Source organism: Rhea pennata, chromosome 5 (assembly GCF_028389875.1).
Source record: "Rhea pennata isolate bPtePen1 chromosome 5, bPtePen1.pri, whole genome shotgun sequence".
In the NCBI taxonomy this organism is placed as follows: domain Eukaryota; kingdom Metazoa; phylum Chordata; class Aves; order Rheiformes; family Rheidae; genus Rhea; species Rhea pennata.
This window is the reverse complement of record NC_084667.1, coordinates 67,525,323-67,543,571: the sequence shown is the minus strand read 5'-3', so window position 1 is coordinate 67,543,571 and position 18,249 is coordinate 67,525,323. Positions and strand designations below refer to the sequence as shown.

General features: G+C 46.0%; 1 protein-coding gene across 1 annotated transcript; it reads right to left on the bottom strand.

Annotated features, from left to right (window-relative positions):
- Window positions 1-1,276: 1,276 nt before the first annotated feature.
- Window positions 1,277-17,979, bottom strand: DNAAF2 (dynein axonemal assembly factor 2). The gene is made up of 3 exons (XM_062577812.1): window positions 16,291-17,979; window positions 4,991-5,137; window positions 1,277-2,652 (listed from the first exon to the last, which is right to left on the bottom strand). Exons 1-3 carry the CDS (start codon window positions 17,923-17,925, stop codon window positions 2,083-2,085), a joined length of 2,352 nt encoding a protein of 783 aa, XP_062433796.1. The 5' UTR covers window positions 17,926-17,979; the 3' UTR covers window positions 1,277-2,082.
- Window positions 17,980-18,249: the final 270 nt, after the last annotated feature.

Below are 18,249 nucleotides of genomic sequence, written 5' to 3'. Positions count from 1 at the left end.
GTATTTGATGATTATATGAAGAAAAAAAAATCATTGTTTTTACTGCAATGTAGATAAACAGTTTTTTCTTTAGTTCTGCCAAAATAAAATTCAGAATTTTTTGTAATATCACAGAAGTTCTTCATTCTCCTAAAAAAGATAATTTAAGCTTTAATTGCTAGAGTGAAAGTCATGAGTGTGGGTGGAAGGGAGGGCCTTTTTTAATTCACTAAATCCAGAGTTGAACAAATACCATCACTCATTCTAGTACTGTACACTTAATTAAATTAAATATATAATGCTATTCACTAACTAGGTTAAAATAGAGAAAGAGATGAATGGAACAAAAAAAAAATCCTCAACAGTTAGCGTTCAAATTAGTCAGCTGTGTAAAGTGCACAGAAAAATACTGCTGTGTAATGGAATTAGGCTGAAGCGGAGCTGAAAGCTATGCCCAGCGCGACGCGCGGCCAGTTGCTGCCATGAGGCGCTTACTAGCCCTGCTCCAAGTATAACGGTGCTGCTGCTTTAATGGCACTTTACTCTGAAGCAAAACTGGAGCAGTAGTATGTTAAAAAAAGCAGCTTTTTGGGGGGAACAGAAGTTAAAGCAAACACTAACCTACCCTGACGGGGCTGACTACTAGGCGTGGACTATTTGGCGGTAACGTTGACCTTCAGCTGTGGATGGAAAAGTTTCAGTTAGGCAGAAGAGGGAAGGGTGTGTAGCAGCTGGCAGGACGCGTAGCAGAGCTCTCCTTACGTGCTGTGTGTCACCTACATTATGTAAGTAAGTACACTGGTCAAATGGTCAAGAGAGAGAGAGGCAGACAGGTTTTGTACAACAATATGCAGCTGTTCATTTTGAGTATGCCATGATCAAACGCTCTTTCTCCTTGGGTAATGGACTGGCATGTTTTTGTACAGCTTTGTTACTTGCTATGTTGTCATAGTTCCACAAAGTCAGTGCTGATGTTGAAAAAAAAGCTGTGCCAGCCCCTTAATGCCTCCCACAGAGAGTTGCACAACTGCGAGATGGAACAGATCCGCGTTAAACTTAACCCTGCAGAGCACTCGTCTTCCAGCCGGATCCACGTTGTGCTGGCATGAAGACGAGGGCAGATGCTTTCAGCAGCTGTAGCTTCTGCTGAACTTACTTACTTAAAAAAATGAAGCTTGGGCTGCATACCCCCACTATAAGTCCTTGTATTTAGCAGGGCAGATTTGAAACAAGCCAAATCTAACTTTCTTCTGAGGTATATTTTCATCTTAAACAAATCAAGAGAGACCAGAAGAAGTAGGAAAGGGAACTGAAAGTTTTATTATTATTATTAGATACAGCCTTTTGGTTTTTGCACTTCAGAGATGCATGAACTAGGAAACAGCAAACCAGAGATCATGAACAGCCAGTTTAGAAATGTAGGGCCAGGTTGGATAAATTGAATCTGTTTTACAAACTGTAAATACTTGCAAGAACAGATGAAATGTTTATTGTGAATTGATTTTGTGCCTTTGACGGGCAGACGGGTATGTTTGGATACTGTGTATCTAAAGTGATGCACTAGGATAGAACACAGGGTGTAAGTGTTGATCATTTCTAGCAGACTAATTAGAACTTCTCCATATAATTAGAAATTTCATTTGATGATTGCTAAAAATCACTGGCACTAATCCTACAGTTAACCACAAAATGAATGTTTTGAAAAATGATGAATACTGCTTATTTCTAGGTGGACTAAATACAGCAATTATTGAGAATCATTAGAAAAAATATATATATTAAAATGGTGTATGTAATTTACCAACAGATTAAGAAAATTATATAAATAATAAAGATGCATTTTCTTCCAGGAGCTCAAATTTACCTCATATTAACTACTCAACTGCACATTCTTTTCTTGTAAGTGAACATTTCAGCCCATAAAATGTATTAAAGTCAGACTTATTAACTTAAAAAACAGTAACAGAGTAAGTATTTTAAATTGACATGTAAACAAGACAGTTTAAACAGGAACCTGTTCTCTGCTCTTAGCCCCGAAGAGCTAGAGCAGCACGTGGAAGTCACAGTAAGCACTGAACAGACCGAAATCCCAGAATACTGACATTAATCCAACTCATACAACAAAGAATTCTGAAAAGTGACCGCACAGTGAGTTGTGTGATCCCCAATGACCTGCACACTTCCGTCCCGCGCGTTCACTTCTCGGAGAACCGGCGGAGCTGGCCCGCAGCCCGAACTACGTTGTTCGGCGTGCGCAGGCTCCGCACGCGCAGCCGCTTCGCCCCCTTCCGCTTCTGCCTGCCCTTCCGAACGGAGGCCTGCTTGTTCTGAGCCTGCGGTCACGGCCGTTTCAGCTGTTGTGAAAGCACAGTCTAAATCTGGTTCATTGCCCTTAGATTTTTCAAGAATTGCTAAACTGGTGTCAGAAGGTTCAAGCTGTGAACAATGGTGTGAACTACAACCTACTTTTCCTATTGTTTCAGCTGGTACAAAAGATGTGGAAGTGGTGCTGGTTTCCGTAGCACGTTGTTCTTCAGTGGTGTCAGCTGCAGTACAGTTACTTTCTGTTGTTTTTTGGAGGTCGGTGCCGTTCGTCTTCTCAGCACGATCTCTTCCTGGGCTGTTAACTGCTTGTTCTTTTTCCCCTCGTTCAGAATGAGCCGCCTCCTGCGGCTGCTGCGAAAACAAATTGCTTTGTATTTAAAACTGATGGAGCACACAAAAATCTACACTGTAAAGACAGGCCAAGACATCTGCTTCTAGGACTTGTTTCTCGAACATCTACTTCCAGAAAGCCAAGTCAGTAAGGTCCTGGGGTTTTCCTGATCTTGTAACGTACATGGAAGTGAGTGTTAGGGAGATAGTTTGCTTCCAAACGGCTTCCTCTGCAATAGGAAATGCTGCTGGGCAGCTGCCAAGTGATCGCAGGGTATATCACAATTAACAGTGGAAAAAAGGCAAGTCACTACACCCAGGCTTTTGTGTTTCCACACCTCTGCGGCTACAAAATTAGCCACAGGATCCAAACTTACCCTGCGAGAAGTGTGCTTTAACCTCACACTTAGGTGAAAGGTTTAGCAGGTAAAAGAGCCGTCTTTCTCAATCTGTGTCAGTGAGTTAATCCAGGAATTGCTCCCATTTGCCTCAGGACAGTATTAATTCTGAGACCTGGTGCTGTCTAAATAGTAGTTATCCAGTTTCACCGTTAGCTATTGACTGCTGTAGCAAAAGCTCGCAGGTAATCTGCACGTCCCTCTCTGTGGATATCGGGGCAGGAAGGGGTCAGTCTAGAAGTGGACTCATGGACTCGGAGACCGCGTGGCTCTGTCACTTACCCAGCCCTCTCTGACCCCAAAGCCACTCCAGCACGGAAAAAAATGCAATACGGAGTCCTTCTCAATACTCAATGTGCAATGTGTTCTCCCGTGTGGAAGTATGAATGATTTAAGATATTTTACCTTCCCTTTCTTAGGTCCCAAAACATCCAAATGTGCTCTCCAAAAATCTGATTTTTTTTTAACATACAGTCCACACTAGTTACAAAAGTAAGCAGTCGAGCAAGCCTGGAACCACTACCTTTAGATAAGCTCTGCAGTCCTCCAGCTTAGCTCCAGAGGTCACATGCTGAATCTGAACTTGCTTTCCAAGAAGCCACGTATGCGCTAACTATATCTGCGCTCTCTAGTTCCTGACCATAGATATAAGCTGATGGCCCCTGTGTGTTATCTTTCTATTACGAAAAAATTAAAATAAATTTCTAATGCAGTGTCTACTAGAAATCCCAGTCAATTTGGGGATTTTAACTCACATTTTCCTATTTCCAAAACAAATGTTTTATTTTCTTCTGACAAACAAAAGGAGTAAAGAAACTGTGGCTGCTGTGACCCATGCACTTAAACAATAAATTAAAAAAAAAAAGAGATATTCTTGCTTTTAAATAGAAGATGAAAAGCCAAGAGAGCTCATTTCTGTTTCTAATACTGGTGCAAATCTCCCAAATGATTTTTGACAAGTTCTTTAACTTTTGTCTTTCAGCTTCCTACGTTGTAAAGGGAGGTAGTTTTAACCCTGTGACAGACTCCAGCAACAGGCCATCCTACATGCTTTATACAGACAGGATGACTGAGGAAGAAGGATAGCCTGAATGATGCCTTAAACATTACCAGCAGTGATTTTCAGATCAGAGTTTAAGGTTAACAGTCCCACGTTTAATTATCTACACAACAGGAAACCACCAGTATTCAAAAAATTACACTGAATAAACGTAGCGACTCAACTCTTCAAAAGTCCTTAAAGCTTCCTCTAACTATGTAGTAAGGCAGAGGGAAAAAGCGGGATTAATCGAGCACCCTCTGTCCTCTCTATTTCATGCCCCCAGCAGTTTCTCCGCTCTCCTCCCATCTGGATCTCAGGGCCCTAAGCATAAGCTCTGGATACCGGCACCTGCCACTCAAAGTATCCACGCAATGGACGGCAGTCTTCATAACCATGCGCTCCAATACGCTAACCCAAACACGTATATATGAAGGACAGGGATTATCCACTTATTTCCATTTCAAGAAAATTCTGGTTTTGTTCTGATGACAGCTGCCCTGATTTGTTTGCAGCATGGTGCCATCAGCTCTGCCCCGACAGCGCCTGTGGTCCCTCTAAATGATGAATACTACTTAGTTACTTAGTCATTTTTGTTTTAATACCAATGAGGGATTTAATGCACAGATGCATTCTGTATTCCTGAAGGAAAGAAGCGCCGTCTTTAACGACAGACTCACAGCTCTCCATCTTCCCAATGACACATAGGTGGTTTCAACCCAGTGGTCACATTTAACGGCACAAACATGAACCTATGTTTCTAAAACCTGACATACTCGCAAATACACCCTTCTCTACCGTCTTCCCTGCTGAATCAGGACGAAACAGGAACAAAGCTGTTTTAGTCACACTGGATGCTGCCTCGTTAAAGTACAACAAATCAATCAGCGTTATGTGCTACTGCCAAAGAGATCCTTACCTGTAACCTGATTTGACTTTTGTCCTTAGTAACATCAAGTACTTCAATTAATGGCTGACCTTCCAGTAGTGACTGTTTGCAAAAGGAAGGGCATAAAACAGTGTCTAGAAATCCATTGACATTTTCTTCACTGACAAACAGTCTTTCCTGAAGAAAAGAAAAAACAGATTACATTTCATATTATACTTCAGTGATTCTGGAGCAAGAAACCCGCTGAAAACAAAAACAGAGCACTGATTCACAGCACAGCTTTCACAGCATGCTCACTTCTAGCTGCAAATTTAGACATTCGGAAGTAATGAGGTAAAATGAAATTGAAAAATAGTGTTTAGCTCACTTTGATTAGAAGTACGGATCTGCATCATACACAGAAAATTGTTAAGAGGAGTGTATTTATTGCCCTCTCAATACAGGATTATTGCACAGACTTAGAATCCCCTCTGAGGAGTGGTTTGCAACAACATTGTCCCACTGCCCTCACCTGTCTTAAAGTCAAGGAGAAGTTTTACATTTATGGATTTGCTTCAATGTCTTACTTTAGGAAAATGCAAACATCTCAGCAGACTGTAACACCAGTATGTCTGAATCCTCAGCTTTCAAGATCAGATCTTCTAAAGAAAAAAAATTATAAAATATACATGATGGTATCTGTTTCACACCCATCTATGGAGGCTTCTCACATCTTCACTTAGGCAAGAGTAAATACCAGTCGAAAGAAACGGAGAGGTAATCCACAGTTAAACACGACAGCCTGGGACATGTTTTAAGGCTATTAAAATGCAGTTCACAAACAGCATGAAACATGTTGCTACAGGTTTTTAGATTTAGATCAGTTACAAGTATTAAAGGTCCTAAAATATATCCTGGAGGAGGTTTCGCAACAGCGACAGAGCTTGCCCTGTTCTTACGTTCTTCCTAAAACATTGGTTATAGGCTGCAGGTAAGGGCAGACTTCAACACAGCAAGACTAGATCTTCGGTCTAACCCAGGGTGCTACACTTTTATGTTCTGGGTATTACATTTCCTGTTTAACAATGAACTGTTGAACCGGCAATCGTACAAAAACATTGCAAACCTACTTTAAGTAATGCTATTACATCTCCCATTCCAGTTCTACTCTTTTGTCACTCCAATGAAAGTTAAATTCAATTATCTCTGACATCTTTTGGACTCAGACGCAAAAAGGCAAATCTGAACACTTCTGGCCCCCCACAGGTGCAGCCTTATGCACATCCAGATGCCGCACGGTGTCTCGGATACAAAATTTAACTGCCATCTTTTAAAAAATCCTACAAGGGAAAAATAAAATAGCTTCCTATTTTTGCAATATGCAAATTAGAGATCACAATATGGAAAGTCATAACATACTTTGTGCTGGTTTTCAAAACCACAAGATCAGATTAATTTTCTATCCAGAAAGATTACAATCCAGGCAAATATCCAACACAGGAGATGCAGAGACAGTTTGTGAAAAGACCGAACTGCAGCATGGTTGCAGAAAACCCTCTAGCAAGAGCAATACTTGCATTTTTGTATGCAAAGTCTAACGAAATTTTCCCCTCATGCTGTTTCCTTTCTGGTCTGCCAGAGAGGGAGCTTCTTGGTGCTTTAGGCTTATAGAAACACTCCTACGTGCCTTTTTTCTTGCTTGCTTCTGCTTAAAGGACACCCCGAGTCACTCACCTACCGGTGGCGGAGCTTGCCAACGCCGCAGAGTTTAAGAGGAGGTGTCAGAGCGAAGGACGAAGGTGCAGCGCGCACCCGGGAAGCCTGCGCGTTACTTCAGCTCCCACGAGCTGCATCTTGCCAAGGCCTGGGGCAGCGCAGGAGACGCAGCTCCACCTCCGCGGGCAGCATTTTGCCCACGCACATCACAGGCAGAGCAGCTCAGCTTCCCTCCCGCCGCGTCCTCAGCGCGCTGCGGAGCCAGGCCGAAAGGGAGCCTGCCCGCCCTCAAAGCGCGGCGGGAAGAAAAGAAAAGAAAGAAGAAAAAACTCCAAAAAGACAACTGTCCTCGCTCAACTGAGAGATTTAAAGCACAGGCCAGGAATTCAGCTTCAGTTGACGTCTTCATGACGTGCTTCATACGTGAAAACATGATGCAAAGGAGCAAACGTTTTCCCAGAAGCTGGAGGCTCGTACTTTGAGGACAAAGTGAGCCCAGTGCTTATTATCATTTTTTTCCTCCAAAATTTCTCTTACAAGATTTTCACATCTCAACACACAGCTTAGGGAAAGAAGTAACTTTGGTTTTCAGGTCTCAGGAACTCTGCTTTCTCCTCTACTGTCCTTGCCTCCATTTTTCCTGCATAAAATGGGGATAATGATCATTTTTTCCTCTAAACACGTATTTGTTGCGTCTAGAGAGAGTATAAGCCCTTTGGGAGAGGACTATCTTGCTGTGCATCTCTTCTCTTAATAAGATTGGTACCTGATCGTTAATGTCTACATGGAGTGCTGCGGATCACAGGTGTGGGAACCTGGAGAGGAGATGCCTTAAAAGTCAACAGTTAACAAAAATGCTTTCTGTGTGCCAAAACATAGCAAATTCCTTTCTTAGACCGCGCTGTCTGAATCGATTCTAACCACGCGTTCGCTTGCAGGCTGCCGCCTGGGAAGTCTGTGCCGCGGTGCGACGGCTCCGGGGCGGTAAGGAAGGGAGCGCTCTGCGCGGCGCTTCGACGCGCGGCTCCCCGAGGGACGCAGAAGCGGCCGCAGGGAAACATTTCTGAAAGAGCAGGAGACAGTTTGCACAGGCGGAGGCAGCGAGCTGCAGCAAGCAGAGCGGAGAGGCCCTTCGCGTCCCAGCGCGAGGTGTACCCCCCCCGGAGCCGCCCGCCCAGAAGCGGCTGAAGCCACCGCTCGGCGCGGGCGGCAACGCCTGCAACGAACGACTGCCGAGCCGCAGAGAGCAACAACCGCTTATCCGGAAGGCAAACACGACTTTGCACTTTGGCAATGAACCCAATAAATCTTTCTGAAGTTTTTTTTCCTTGATTAAAAGAGAAATAATTTATTTTGTTCACAGGAAATCCCGTTAAAGAAGTGAAACGGAATGGAAAGTCTGTTTATCATTATTTTTATACCCAGGATAAAAAGTTATAGCTTGTGACGATGTTCGTATCATTTTCTCCAATTACTAGAAGCCAGTTTTACCAGGTTTAATAACAACTTGACACTGTATTCCCAAAGCACTATACTTAAAATGTAAGTAATAAGTACTTAAAATTTTATCACAGCAGTGCCTGCTGGCCTGTCATAAATCAAGGTATCATGTGCTGTACACACAAGCAATGCTGTGTGTTATCAACATGATGAGCATCACTAGCACGTTCAAACTGCCAGCAGCTGTAACTCAAACTTTGCATTCACAGTGAGTACACACCGGGGCACTTGCATTACCACAGATGTTATCAAAGCACAGACCTTGGCAAAAAAAAAAAAAAAAAAAAAAAAAAGAAAAAAAGATTCACGAGTATGTTTTAAAGACTGTTTACTCTGGTTCGGAAGAGCAGCAGAGGGTAAGCATCCACAGAATGATTTAAATGACCTTGTAAAATAATTCCTCAGTTTTAAACAGTTTATTTCTTCATATTTAAAATACTCCCCTAAGCAACTTGGAATTTAAATTTATTTTTCCCCACACATACTGTCTTCTGCTGTTTGTACACACTCATTTTTCTTTGTGACTAAACTGAGATCAAATTAACATAAACGTTAGCAGAAATTACTTTGGCTTCTAGAACACTTCATCATTTGAAAATGTCTTCCCAGCACACACACACCCGGCAGCGTGCTGAGAGCGCGTAGCTGCAGCAGAAACAGCAGACAGCGCAGGGAGGGTCTCACCCATAGTTACCTCCCCAAGTGAAGGGTTTGTTCTACATAATTTCATCCAAACTCTCTAGCTACAATCCAGAGTAACCTCCCACGGGGATTACAGCAAGACTAAAAGGAGGGCAGATTTCGGGTTAACATTATTTGTGTGTCTTTTATAGTGAAAAGATGCCAATGTGGGAAGGGGCAGAGATCTACAGATCTCCTGGCCTCTTGGTCTGTGCAGTCGCACTGCAAACCTGCGCAGCGTGAGAACTGAAGCTCATAGTTTGGAAGAATGAAAGCAATCGTACTGGGGGCAAACTTCTATATGGAATTCATGGCTGCAAAGATTAAACAGTTTAAAGGAGGCTTTGACCAGCTTAATCAGTAGGTTAATAATGTTTCCTGACATAACTGTGCTCCGTATATGTGTATTATTCCCACAATGCATTCCCAATTAAAGGCTATGCAGAAATTAGCTTGTTTTATAGCAGAAGCAAACTAATTATGATTTTTAATGGAATTTTGAAAAAAGGCTACTGCCAAAAGAAAAGCCAAACAAACAATACATTTGTTCTGTTCTCCTTTTCTGTCCTTCTCTGACCTCTCAACGAAACTTGCCAAGAGTCCTGAAACACTGAGCACAGAATTAATTGAACCAAAAATAAACATTTGTAGGACTAAGCACAGAAACCCTAGTCTCTAGCATTGTCTTCCAAGAAGTGACCTTTAAGCAAAGTATATTAACTCTTTAGAGTATTCCATAACATAACATTCCATAAACACGACTGAAATGTTCCGAGAAGGCCTATAACGCAACTCAAAACAGCTCAGAAGTAACAGCAAAACCTACACGCAACAGGAAAACCAGCCAGACTACATCTGATCTCACACTCAGGTGGGATCCTGCACTTCTGTTTAGATTTGCAAGCAAGTGCACTTTGTATTTTGCTCCAGGAAAGTGGATCAGGCTCAAGATGTAAATGAACCTCACTTTCCAACCAGCTCTCTCTGTTTCATGCTTCGTAGGCTCAAACCAAGAAACGCTTCTCCACAAGAGTCCCAATTCTGAGATTATCAAGGGTGAGGACAGTCCCGGGACTGCCTCCAGGCAGCGTGCTTGTGGGAGTTCACCGAGCCCATGGCCTCTTTCCATGCACCATCTTTGCTGGGAGCGATACAGCTCCAACACCCACTGCTTGCTCGTGGCTGCCTTCTTTTCCAGGAAATACGTGGCCTCCTTACAGCCAGGCACACAGCCAGCGTGTCTGGGGCACTAGATTTCTCAGTGCGTGCATCTGTCAGCATTGCCTGTGTGCAACAGATCTGATTACACGGTGAGAGGCACTTGCATACAGCCATCCACTTGCAAACGGTTTGAGTGACAAATACTTTTTATACAAGACAAACACTACATTTGATGAGATAACACGGGGGATTAGTTACAAAGACCGTCAGACTGCAGGTCCCCCTGTTATAAAGGCAGCTAAAAGTAATACTGTTCCACGGTCTTTCCATAAACAGGCGAACTGTAGCAGGGGGTTGTCCTGGAGGAGCTGCCTCGTAGCATACCTTTCACCAGAGCAGAAGACGGGAGTTCAGAGGTTGGAAGACAAGTGACAACAGATGCATGCACTCAACAAGGGTTACAGTGCGAAAGTGTTATTTACCGGCTCCTTTCTGAAGGAAAAAAGGAACGAGATTCAAAAGCATCTCCTTCACAAGGCTCTTGTGGCAGTGCCAAACAAAAATCACAATTCTTCTGTATGCTCCGTAACATACCTTTCTAAAACGTTCTCCATAAAGATGTCAGCAATCATACAAAAGTTAAACAAAGCTTCCTATCACTAAGGAATTCCCCTTTAGATATCTATTTTAAGCCATTCTCACAAACAACATAACATTTCCTTAGTCTAAACAATAAACTAATCAGTAATTTTTAGTATGATACTTTTCATATTGTTAAAAATAAATAAATCCCAATCTGTAGTAAAGCAAAAGAAACATTCCTCCTGCTCTTCTCTGGAACTCCACAAAGGGTTGTTTGCTTCCTCAAAGTCACCTCAACATGAGATAAATCCTGATATTCTCCATAATATAACGTGGGCTTTTGTTCAAGAGGGTTTCACATTTTCCTTCTTAAGCAAAGAAGAGGTTCTACATCGTATAGTATTGAAAACAAAACCAAGAAGTCTCTCTGTGCCATGATATCTAACAATGTTAAATCTTATGATTGCACTCATGAGAAATAAATTACACGTGAGAATGTATATGGACTATGACGGAAGAGGGGAGCACAAGTCCCTGTGTAGTTATGTTCGGTTTACTCCAAACATATCAGGGATAGGTTGATGTCAGTGATCCCCTCCCTCAAAGAGAAATAGTCTAGGACACATTTACTAAACAGAAAAGCATACATCCTTTGAATAAAATTATTTCAGTCCACTGAGAAGTAAGGGCAGGCAGCATGTGGATTGGCAGGAGCGGGAGGGACTGCTAAATACACTGCAGTTATTACTTTAATCAATCTTTTTCTAATCACATGCAAATTAGCACACATGACCCAAAAATTGCAGGCAGAATTAATTATCGATTATTAATTAATTATTATTGAGCCTACAAGTCTGAAGAATGTACTGTAGAGTCCAGATATACCCAACAGAAGACCAGTTTTTACTTCTATTAAGTCAGTCACTTAATCCCAAGAGAGCAAACATTAGAAGACAGTGCTTCAAGAAGGCATGATTTAAGTCTTTCTCAACTCCAGCTCTGCCTTAAATGAGGCCATTCTGGGACACACTGTTCTCAAAAACCTTGCCTGGCATGCTTACAAAATTTTTAACAGTTATTTAACTCTCAACCACTCTTTTTCAACACTTACTCCCCAGACTCTGTTATTTTAAAATGGTGACGCTCTAATGCTGGAGCTTCCTACACCTGAGCTCTGAGGATTTGAACAACTAGAAGTTAAGAATGGTGTTACTGGATTTATCCAGTACAATAAAGGAGCAACACCTACTGCTGGTTCTGTCCAGGCAGAGTGCAGAAGGTGGTTCTGGAAGCGATACTGGACGGTGTTCTCAGGTCCTAGGTCTCTCTTCCCCCAGAAAATTCAGAGCCCTGAGACTTGCAGGAAGATAAGCTTCTTTGGGTCTCTGGTACAGCAATCGAGGAGAAAGGCCAGTGATGAAGGATAAATGTTAAGCCCTGAAATAAGTGACTCTGACCCAAGAAGTCCAAGTTATGGAAATTTTAGTTTTATGGGATTTCTGATCACCATAACAAGTGGGTAGATATTATGGTTTGCCCAAGGAGTGAAATTACTTGACAAGAAAGAAAAGTAGGTGCTGATAAAAAGTTATGCCTTAGAGTCAGCACAGAGTTATCACACAGGAGAGTGTGAAAACCAAAATGAAATCAAGAGCAATCAAATAAAGGAATAACTGCAATGACACATGGAAGGTCTGAGGATGGGGGTGACAACAACTGTTGTACTGTAAAGATTTGCTAGATGTAAGCATTTGCTTTTGCTTGAGTAGGAATTCAGACTGCTCAGCATCTATGGAAAATGAACTCTAAATATATCCTCTTTCAGCACAGGAATTTGAACATATCTAACTTTACAAAAAGAAAACCAATCCTTGATATTCTGTTTCAAAAATATTGTCATAAGCAGAATCTAAATTAATTCTTCTGCCAATATTTGTATCAGACCAATTTCTAACAAGAAAAGAGAATAGTGTGTTAAGAGGAAGGAACATCATCAGCAAGCAAGGCAGGACTGCAATTACTGGCACTGTTATTGCACGTGTTGATCTACGCACAGGTGCGGAGGCAATAAAAATCATGCAATGCATGCTGCACTACATCATGGTCTAGGGACAAGGCTGCTGCACTACATCATGGTCTAGGGACAAGGCTGCTGAAGACATGCATTCTGCTCATGCAGTGCACAATTATCATAACACATTTTCCTGGCTGTTTGGCAAGTTAATGGGAGACAATTACACAGGCAGTATAACAGAGTGTTGTAACAACCACTGCAGCGAAAGCCATCACGACGCTGGGCAGATTTCTGAAGTAACTAACCCAGCAAGGAATCTGTTCCCAGCAGTCTTAAAAATGTAGAATCCCCCTGGTCTCCAGTAAGGAGCTACTTCACAGAAGTTACCAGAATAGGAATCTCCTATCCATAAAAAAAACCACTTGCCTCTTCTTTAGACGCTGTCTACCATCCTCTACCAATGCTACTGGGGGAGAAGGGCACAAATAAGGGAACAACAGAGCAACTGGGAGGTGGAGGTTAACATTTCTATTCACTGGGGACACTGGTGACTGATGCAACTCCTTGTAGATCTGGATGCAGGAAATCTATCTCAGATCAACAGAAATAGATTCAGAACAGAAACATACCAGAAATTACAGCAGAGAAAAAGAATAGATCAATAAAAGTAGAAGAGAAGCTGTCAAGAACAAATAGTTAATAGACAGAAGACAGCATATAATAGTAGCTCTAATTAAATATTAATTTTTCTCACTCCACTCTGAGCGAATGTAGCTATCAATGTTGGCACAGACACTTTTGGGAAATAGCGCAGTTTAAAAGAAAAAAAGAAAGAAAGAAAGAAAGAAAGAAGAACAAATGACCTCAGATTATCTTAACTGCTTCAATTTGCAGGCCTGCTATCCAAAAGGATTGAACCTGAGAATAAATCAATCTTTTTAGTCTGCTACATAAATGAATAGCCTGTTACTAGTTTCCAGTCTCCTTTTCCTCTCACTCCACCCAAAACATTTTCAAATATTTAAGTTCAGCAAATTAAAAAATTTAACTCACAAAAAGGTAATGGATGGCCTTTTAACAACTTTCAATCAAGAAATTTCCCTGGTCATATTAATGAATGCACAAACAAAACATCTTAATCATAGATTGAGATCAAAAGATGCAAAAATAGTGATCAGTCACATTCAAGCTATTGAAGGCACATTGCAGTAGAATTTTAAGCACAGGAAGTTCGGCCTGAACGTGAGGGGGAATTTCTTCACTGTGAGAGTGACAGAGCACTGGACCAGGTTGCCCAGAGAGGTTGTGGAGTCTCCTTCTCTGGAGATACTCGAAGCCCACCTAGATGCAACCCTGTCTAACATGGTCTAGGTGACCCTGCTTGAGCAGGGGGGTTGGACTAGATGATCTCCAGAGGTCCCTTCCAACCTTACCGATTCTATGCTTCGATTTCCCCTTTCCAAACTGAATTCACTGCTGTCAGCAATATTCCCTTGTAGTCACAGAACGTTGCTTTTTTCCCTTAAAAAATGTAGAACTTTGCTACAGCAATTTAAAACGATAAATATTAGCAAAACAGAGTAACACAATGGTATCTCAAAACCACTGCATTTGTCACTACATTACTGTTTCTGCCAAACTCTGAGAAACTGCAGCAGGTCGTTACACCCCCTGGTAACACGACTGTTAAATTTGCATATATGTAGGCCTGTATGCCATAAAACAATGAGAAAGCATGCTGACATGCACCATGATGCATGGTAAGAGGTGGAAAAAGCAGTTATGCCTCTACTTCCTATACATACATGCGTGCTGCACCTCTACAGAGAATAGGCAGTAGGTTGCACGGGGACCGGTTTGACATTGCATTGACACCCGGTACTTGGTCATACTGATTACCAGTAATGCTGCCTTGCACGGATCTGCAAGCTCCTGTTTCAGTAAAAGTGAAGGAAAATGCTTTCTAATCAGCTCAGCGTAGGTGCCTCTTAATATTCTCTCTTCATCTGTAGTATTTACCTGAAGCAATCAGCTCCTCCTTCAGAGGAGCTGCTATCACACAAGGTAGGTAGCCTGTACTTAGGCCTGCTAAATGAGAAACAAAATGTGAAGATTCTGGTGCACATATACTAACTGGATACAAACATCTCTCTCTGGATTATATAGTATTTTCTATTTCTAGGGTTGCAGTAATTACTGTACAACAAGCTGCCATCCCAGTATACATAATTTAAGTCAGCCAGTTTTCTGGACTTGCACTGTCACGGTAGACACGGTAAAGAATTTTATTGCTCTCAGGGCTGAAAAGTTACACAGGAATTATGCTGTCTTAATCACTGTTCATAATAAGTTTTCTGAAGCACTGAGCTTGCACTATGATGCAGTATTCCACAAAAACTCTGTGAGTGCTTCTTCATGGGAAGAGTGCCTCAACACGAGCATAGAATCGGTAAGGTTGGAAGGGACCTCTGGAGATCATCTAGTCCAACCCCCCTGCTCAAGCAGGGTCACCTAGAGCATGGTAGACAGGGTTGCATCCAGGTGGGCCTCGAGTATCTCCAGAGAAGGAGACTCCACAACCTCTCTGGGCAACCTGGTCCAGTGCTCTGTCACTCTCGCAGTGAAGAAATTCCCCCTCACGTTCAGGCCGAACTTCCTGTGCTTCAATTTCTGCACATTGCCTCTTGTCCTGTCACACGGGGCAACTGAAAAGAGTTTGGCCCCGTCCCCTTGACACCCTCCCTTCAGGTACTTGTACACATTGATAAGATCCCCCCTCAGTCTTCTCTTCCCCAGGCTGAAGAGGCCCAGCTCTCGCAGCCGTTCCTCATAGGGCAGGTGCTCCAGCCCTCTGATCATCCTTGTAGCCCTACGCTGGACTCTCTCCAGTAGCTCCATGTCTCTCTTGTTCTAGGGAGTTCAGAACTGGACACAGCATCTTTTGTGGGGGAAACTGCCAACTCTCACTAAGCATTGTTAGCCAGGTGTGGCATGTGTGCCAAGCTCCTTATGTTATAGGGAATATTCACAGCCTAATGACACACAAAATAATAAAACATCTAAACCAGAATCATATTCAGGCTAGTAAGAACAGAGAATAAAGAACTAGCCCAACAAAATGGCAATCAACAGCTGTTTGCAGCCACTCTTTTCTGTATTATTCTCATTGAGCTAGTGTAAAATGGGAATCCTGTCCTGAAATACAGGGAGATAGGTATATTTCACTCACATGCCTGCATTTCAAGAAGCTGAATGTATGTTTGTACATATGCTTGTATTATAAGCATCTGCTTTTTTTCGTACGAATACATTGCATGTGCAGAAGACGGCCATTCACATGGCCTACAAGACTAAAGCTGAGTATGCAGGACAGGCTCTGTTTTCCCTCATCATCAAAATTTTCCTAGAAAAGCTTGCTCAGGAGACACAAGTCTTTTCAATCCAAACACTGTGACAGCGTTGTGCAGCTAGGAAGAGGCCAGCACTAATAAGGTCATTCCACTTAATCCAGTAAGGGCTCTCTGAGGGAAGCAATTTCCTTCACTACCAGCTTCTTTTGAACTTGGACTGATAACCTAACAGCTCCCCAAGGTGATCATTCACACGCAAACCCAGCCAGCAGAAATCACGCACTTGAGAAAAGCCGTGACATTCCTGGGAGCGCAACACCCGCACTGTGCCGCTTCAAGGCGGTTACCTGCAGCGCGGAGGCGTCGAGGCCGAAGCAGAGCTTCTCCCAGGGCCCGGTGCTGCTGGGGGCTTTGGCAAATGTGATGACAGCGTTGTGGGCAGACACGTCAATGCTGGTCTCCGGGGAAGCCAACCTGTTCTCTGGAGGGAACTGCAGGAAGAGGGCGTAGGACCCGGAGTGGCTGGAGAAGCGGAGGTGGTAGTGGTTGGCACCCAGGTCGCCACTGAGGCTCTGGGGCAGGATGTCGGGCACGAGCAGCAGCAGGGTGATGGAGGCCTCGTCCTGGTGGCACTGGAAGGGAGGGCACAGGGCAGCCCCGGGGCTGCCAGCCGCGCAGCCTGGCGCCAGAGCCATGTCCGCGGGGGCTGTCGGCAGGGCCTCGCTCCCAGGAGGGCCTGGAGGAGGGTCCCCGCCGGAGCCGCCGGGCTCGGGCGGCGCGGCGGGGCGCTGGGGGGGCTCGGGGCGGCCGCACGTGGCCGGGGCCGCGCTGCCGGGGCCCGGTGCTGCCGGCGGAGCTGCACCGCCGCCCGCCTCAGCCCCCGCGGGCGGCTCCTCCGCCTCGGCAGCGGCGGGCTCGGCCTCCCCGCGCCGCTCCTCGGCCGCGGGCGGCGGCACCACGGGCAGCGTGACGAGGAGCTGCCGCTTGGCCTTGTTGAAGGCGGCGCGGCCGCGGCTCTCGTCCACGGCGTAGGGCAGGCGCAGGCGCAGGCGGTAGGCGGGCCGCTGCGAGTCGAGGCGCAGCTGGCGGCCGCGCACCTCCAGCGCGGCCTGCGCGGCGGAGCGCAGCAGCGGCAGCTCCACCGTCAGCACCAGCTCGCGGGGCACGGGGCTGGGCGCCGCGTCGCGGCAGCAGCGGTAGTCCTGCAGGTCCACGTAGCAGCGCTGCCGCAGGCTCCAGCGCGGCGTGGTGGGGCTGGCGGGCCGGGCGGCGGCGGCGGCGGTGGCGGGGGGCGCGGGCGGGGCCGGCGGCGGCGCGGCGGGGCAGGGGTAGGGGAAGGGCGGCAGCGGGGAGTCGCCGTGGTCGCCGGGCGGCGGCGGCGGGGGGCCGCCGGGCAGCGGGCTGCGGATGACGGGCGCCTGCGGGGCGCCCTTGTATTTGGCGCCGCGGAGGACGGTGGCGTTGGCGCGGTCGAGCTGCACGGCGAAGCGGCGCTCCACGGCCTCCAGCGCCGTGTCGCTGAGCAGGCGGCGGAAGCGGGCGCTGCGGGCGGCCAGGCGCAGCGCCTCCGGGTGGAAAACCACGTCGTAGATGAGGCGGCGGCCGCCGCCGCGGCCCAGCTCCTCGCGGCCCGGCGCCAGGCAGTAGGGCAGGGCCCAGTGGAGGCCGCCGGGCGCGGCGCGGGGCTGCGGCCGGCCCAGATGCGGGTTGCTGCAGACGTTGAGGTAGCAGCGGCGGGTGCCGGCCTGGCTGGTGCGCAGCACGTAGCCCGCCGTGGGGTGGATGAAGCGCACCTCCACGCCGCGCTCCCGCTCCAGGGCCGTCACCTCCTCCTCGTACAGCCGCCGCTGCTCCGGGTCGGCCAGCTCCGCCGCGTAGTCGGCGAGCAGCTCCCGGAACCGCTCGTCGCGGAAGGCCTCTTGGAGCCGCTTCACTTCCTCGGCGCTGAGATCCAGGTCCTCCAGCCGCTCCGCGCCCGCCATGGCCGCGATGCGGCGCGGCGCGGCCCGGCTCGACGTGACCTGGCCCGGCCCGGCCCGGCCCGGCCGCGCGCGTTGCCGTGGAGACGCCAAACAAGATGGCGCCTCCCCCAGGGAGCCGCGCGCGTTGCCGTGGAGACGCCAAACAAGATGGCGCCCCCTTTCCCCCGGCGGCCTCCCGTGTATTGCCCTCCTCCCTTCTTTGGCCTCAAGGGCTTCGTGTTCCCTCCTCGCCCTCTCCCATCCTCCTCAAGGGCGGCTCTAGGCCTCTCTCATCTTCTCTTTCCCTCGCGAGGGTGGTGCTCTCCTCACTCCCCACTCAGTGCT

What these genes read in the sequence shown, in the direction of transcription:
- DNAAF2 (XM_062577812.1), bottom strand. Translation starts at nt 17,925, where the DNA reads ATGGCGGGCGCGGAGCGGCTGGAGGACCTGGATCTCAGCGCCGAGGAA. An exon ending in TCGACGCCTCCGCGCTGCAG is followed by an intron (nt 5,138 to 16,290) that starts GTAACCGCCTTG and finishes TCTTTTCTTCAG; the next exon opens with GAAAGACTGTTTGTCAGTGA. An exon ending in AAAGTCAAATCAGGTTACAG is followed by an intron (nt 2,653 to 4,990) that starts GTAAGGATCTCT and finishes TTTTCGCAGCAG; the next exon opens with CCGCAGGAGGCGGCTCATTC.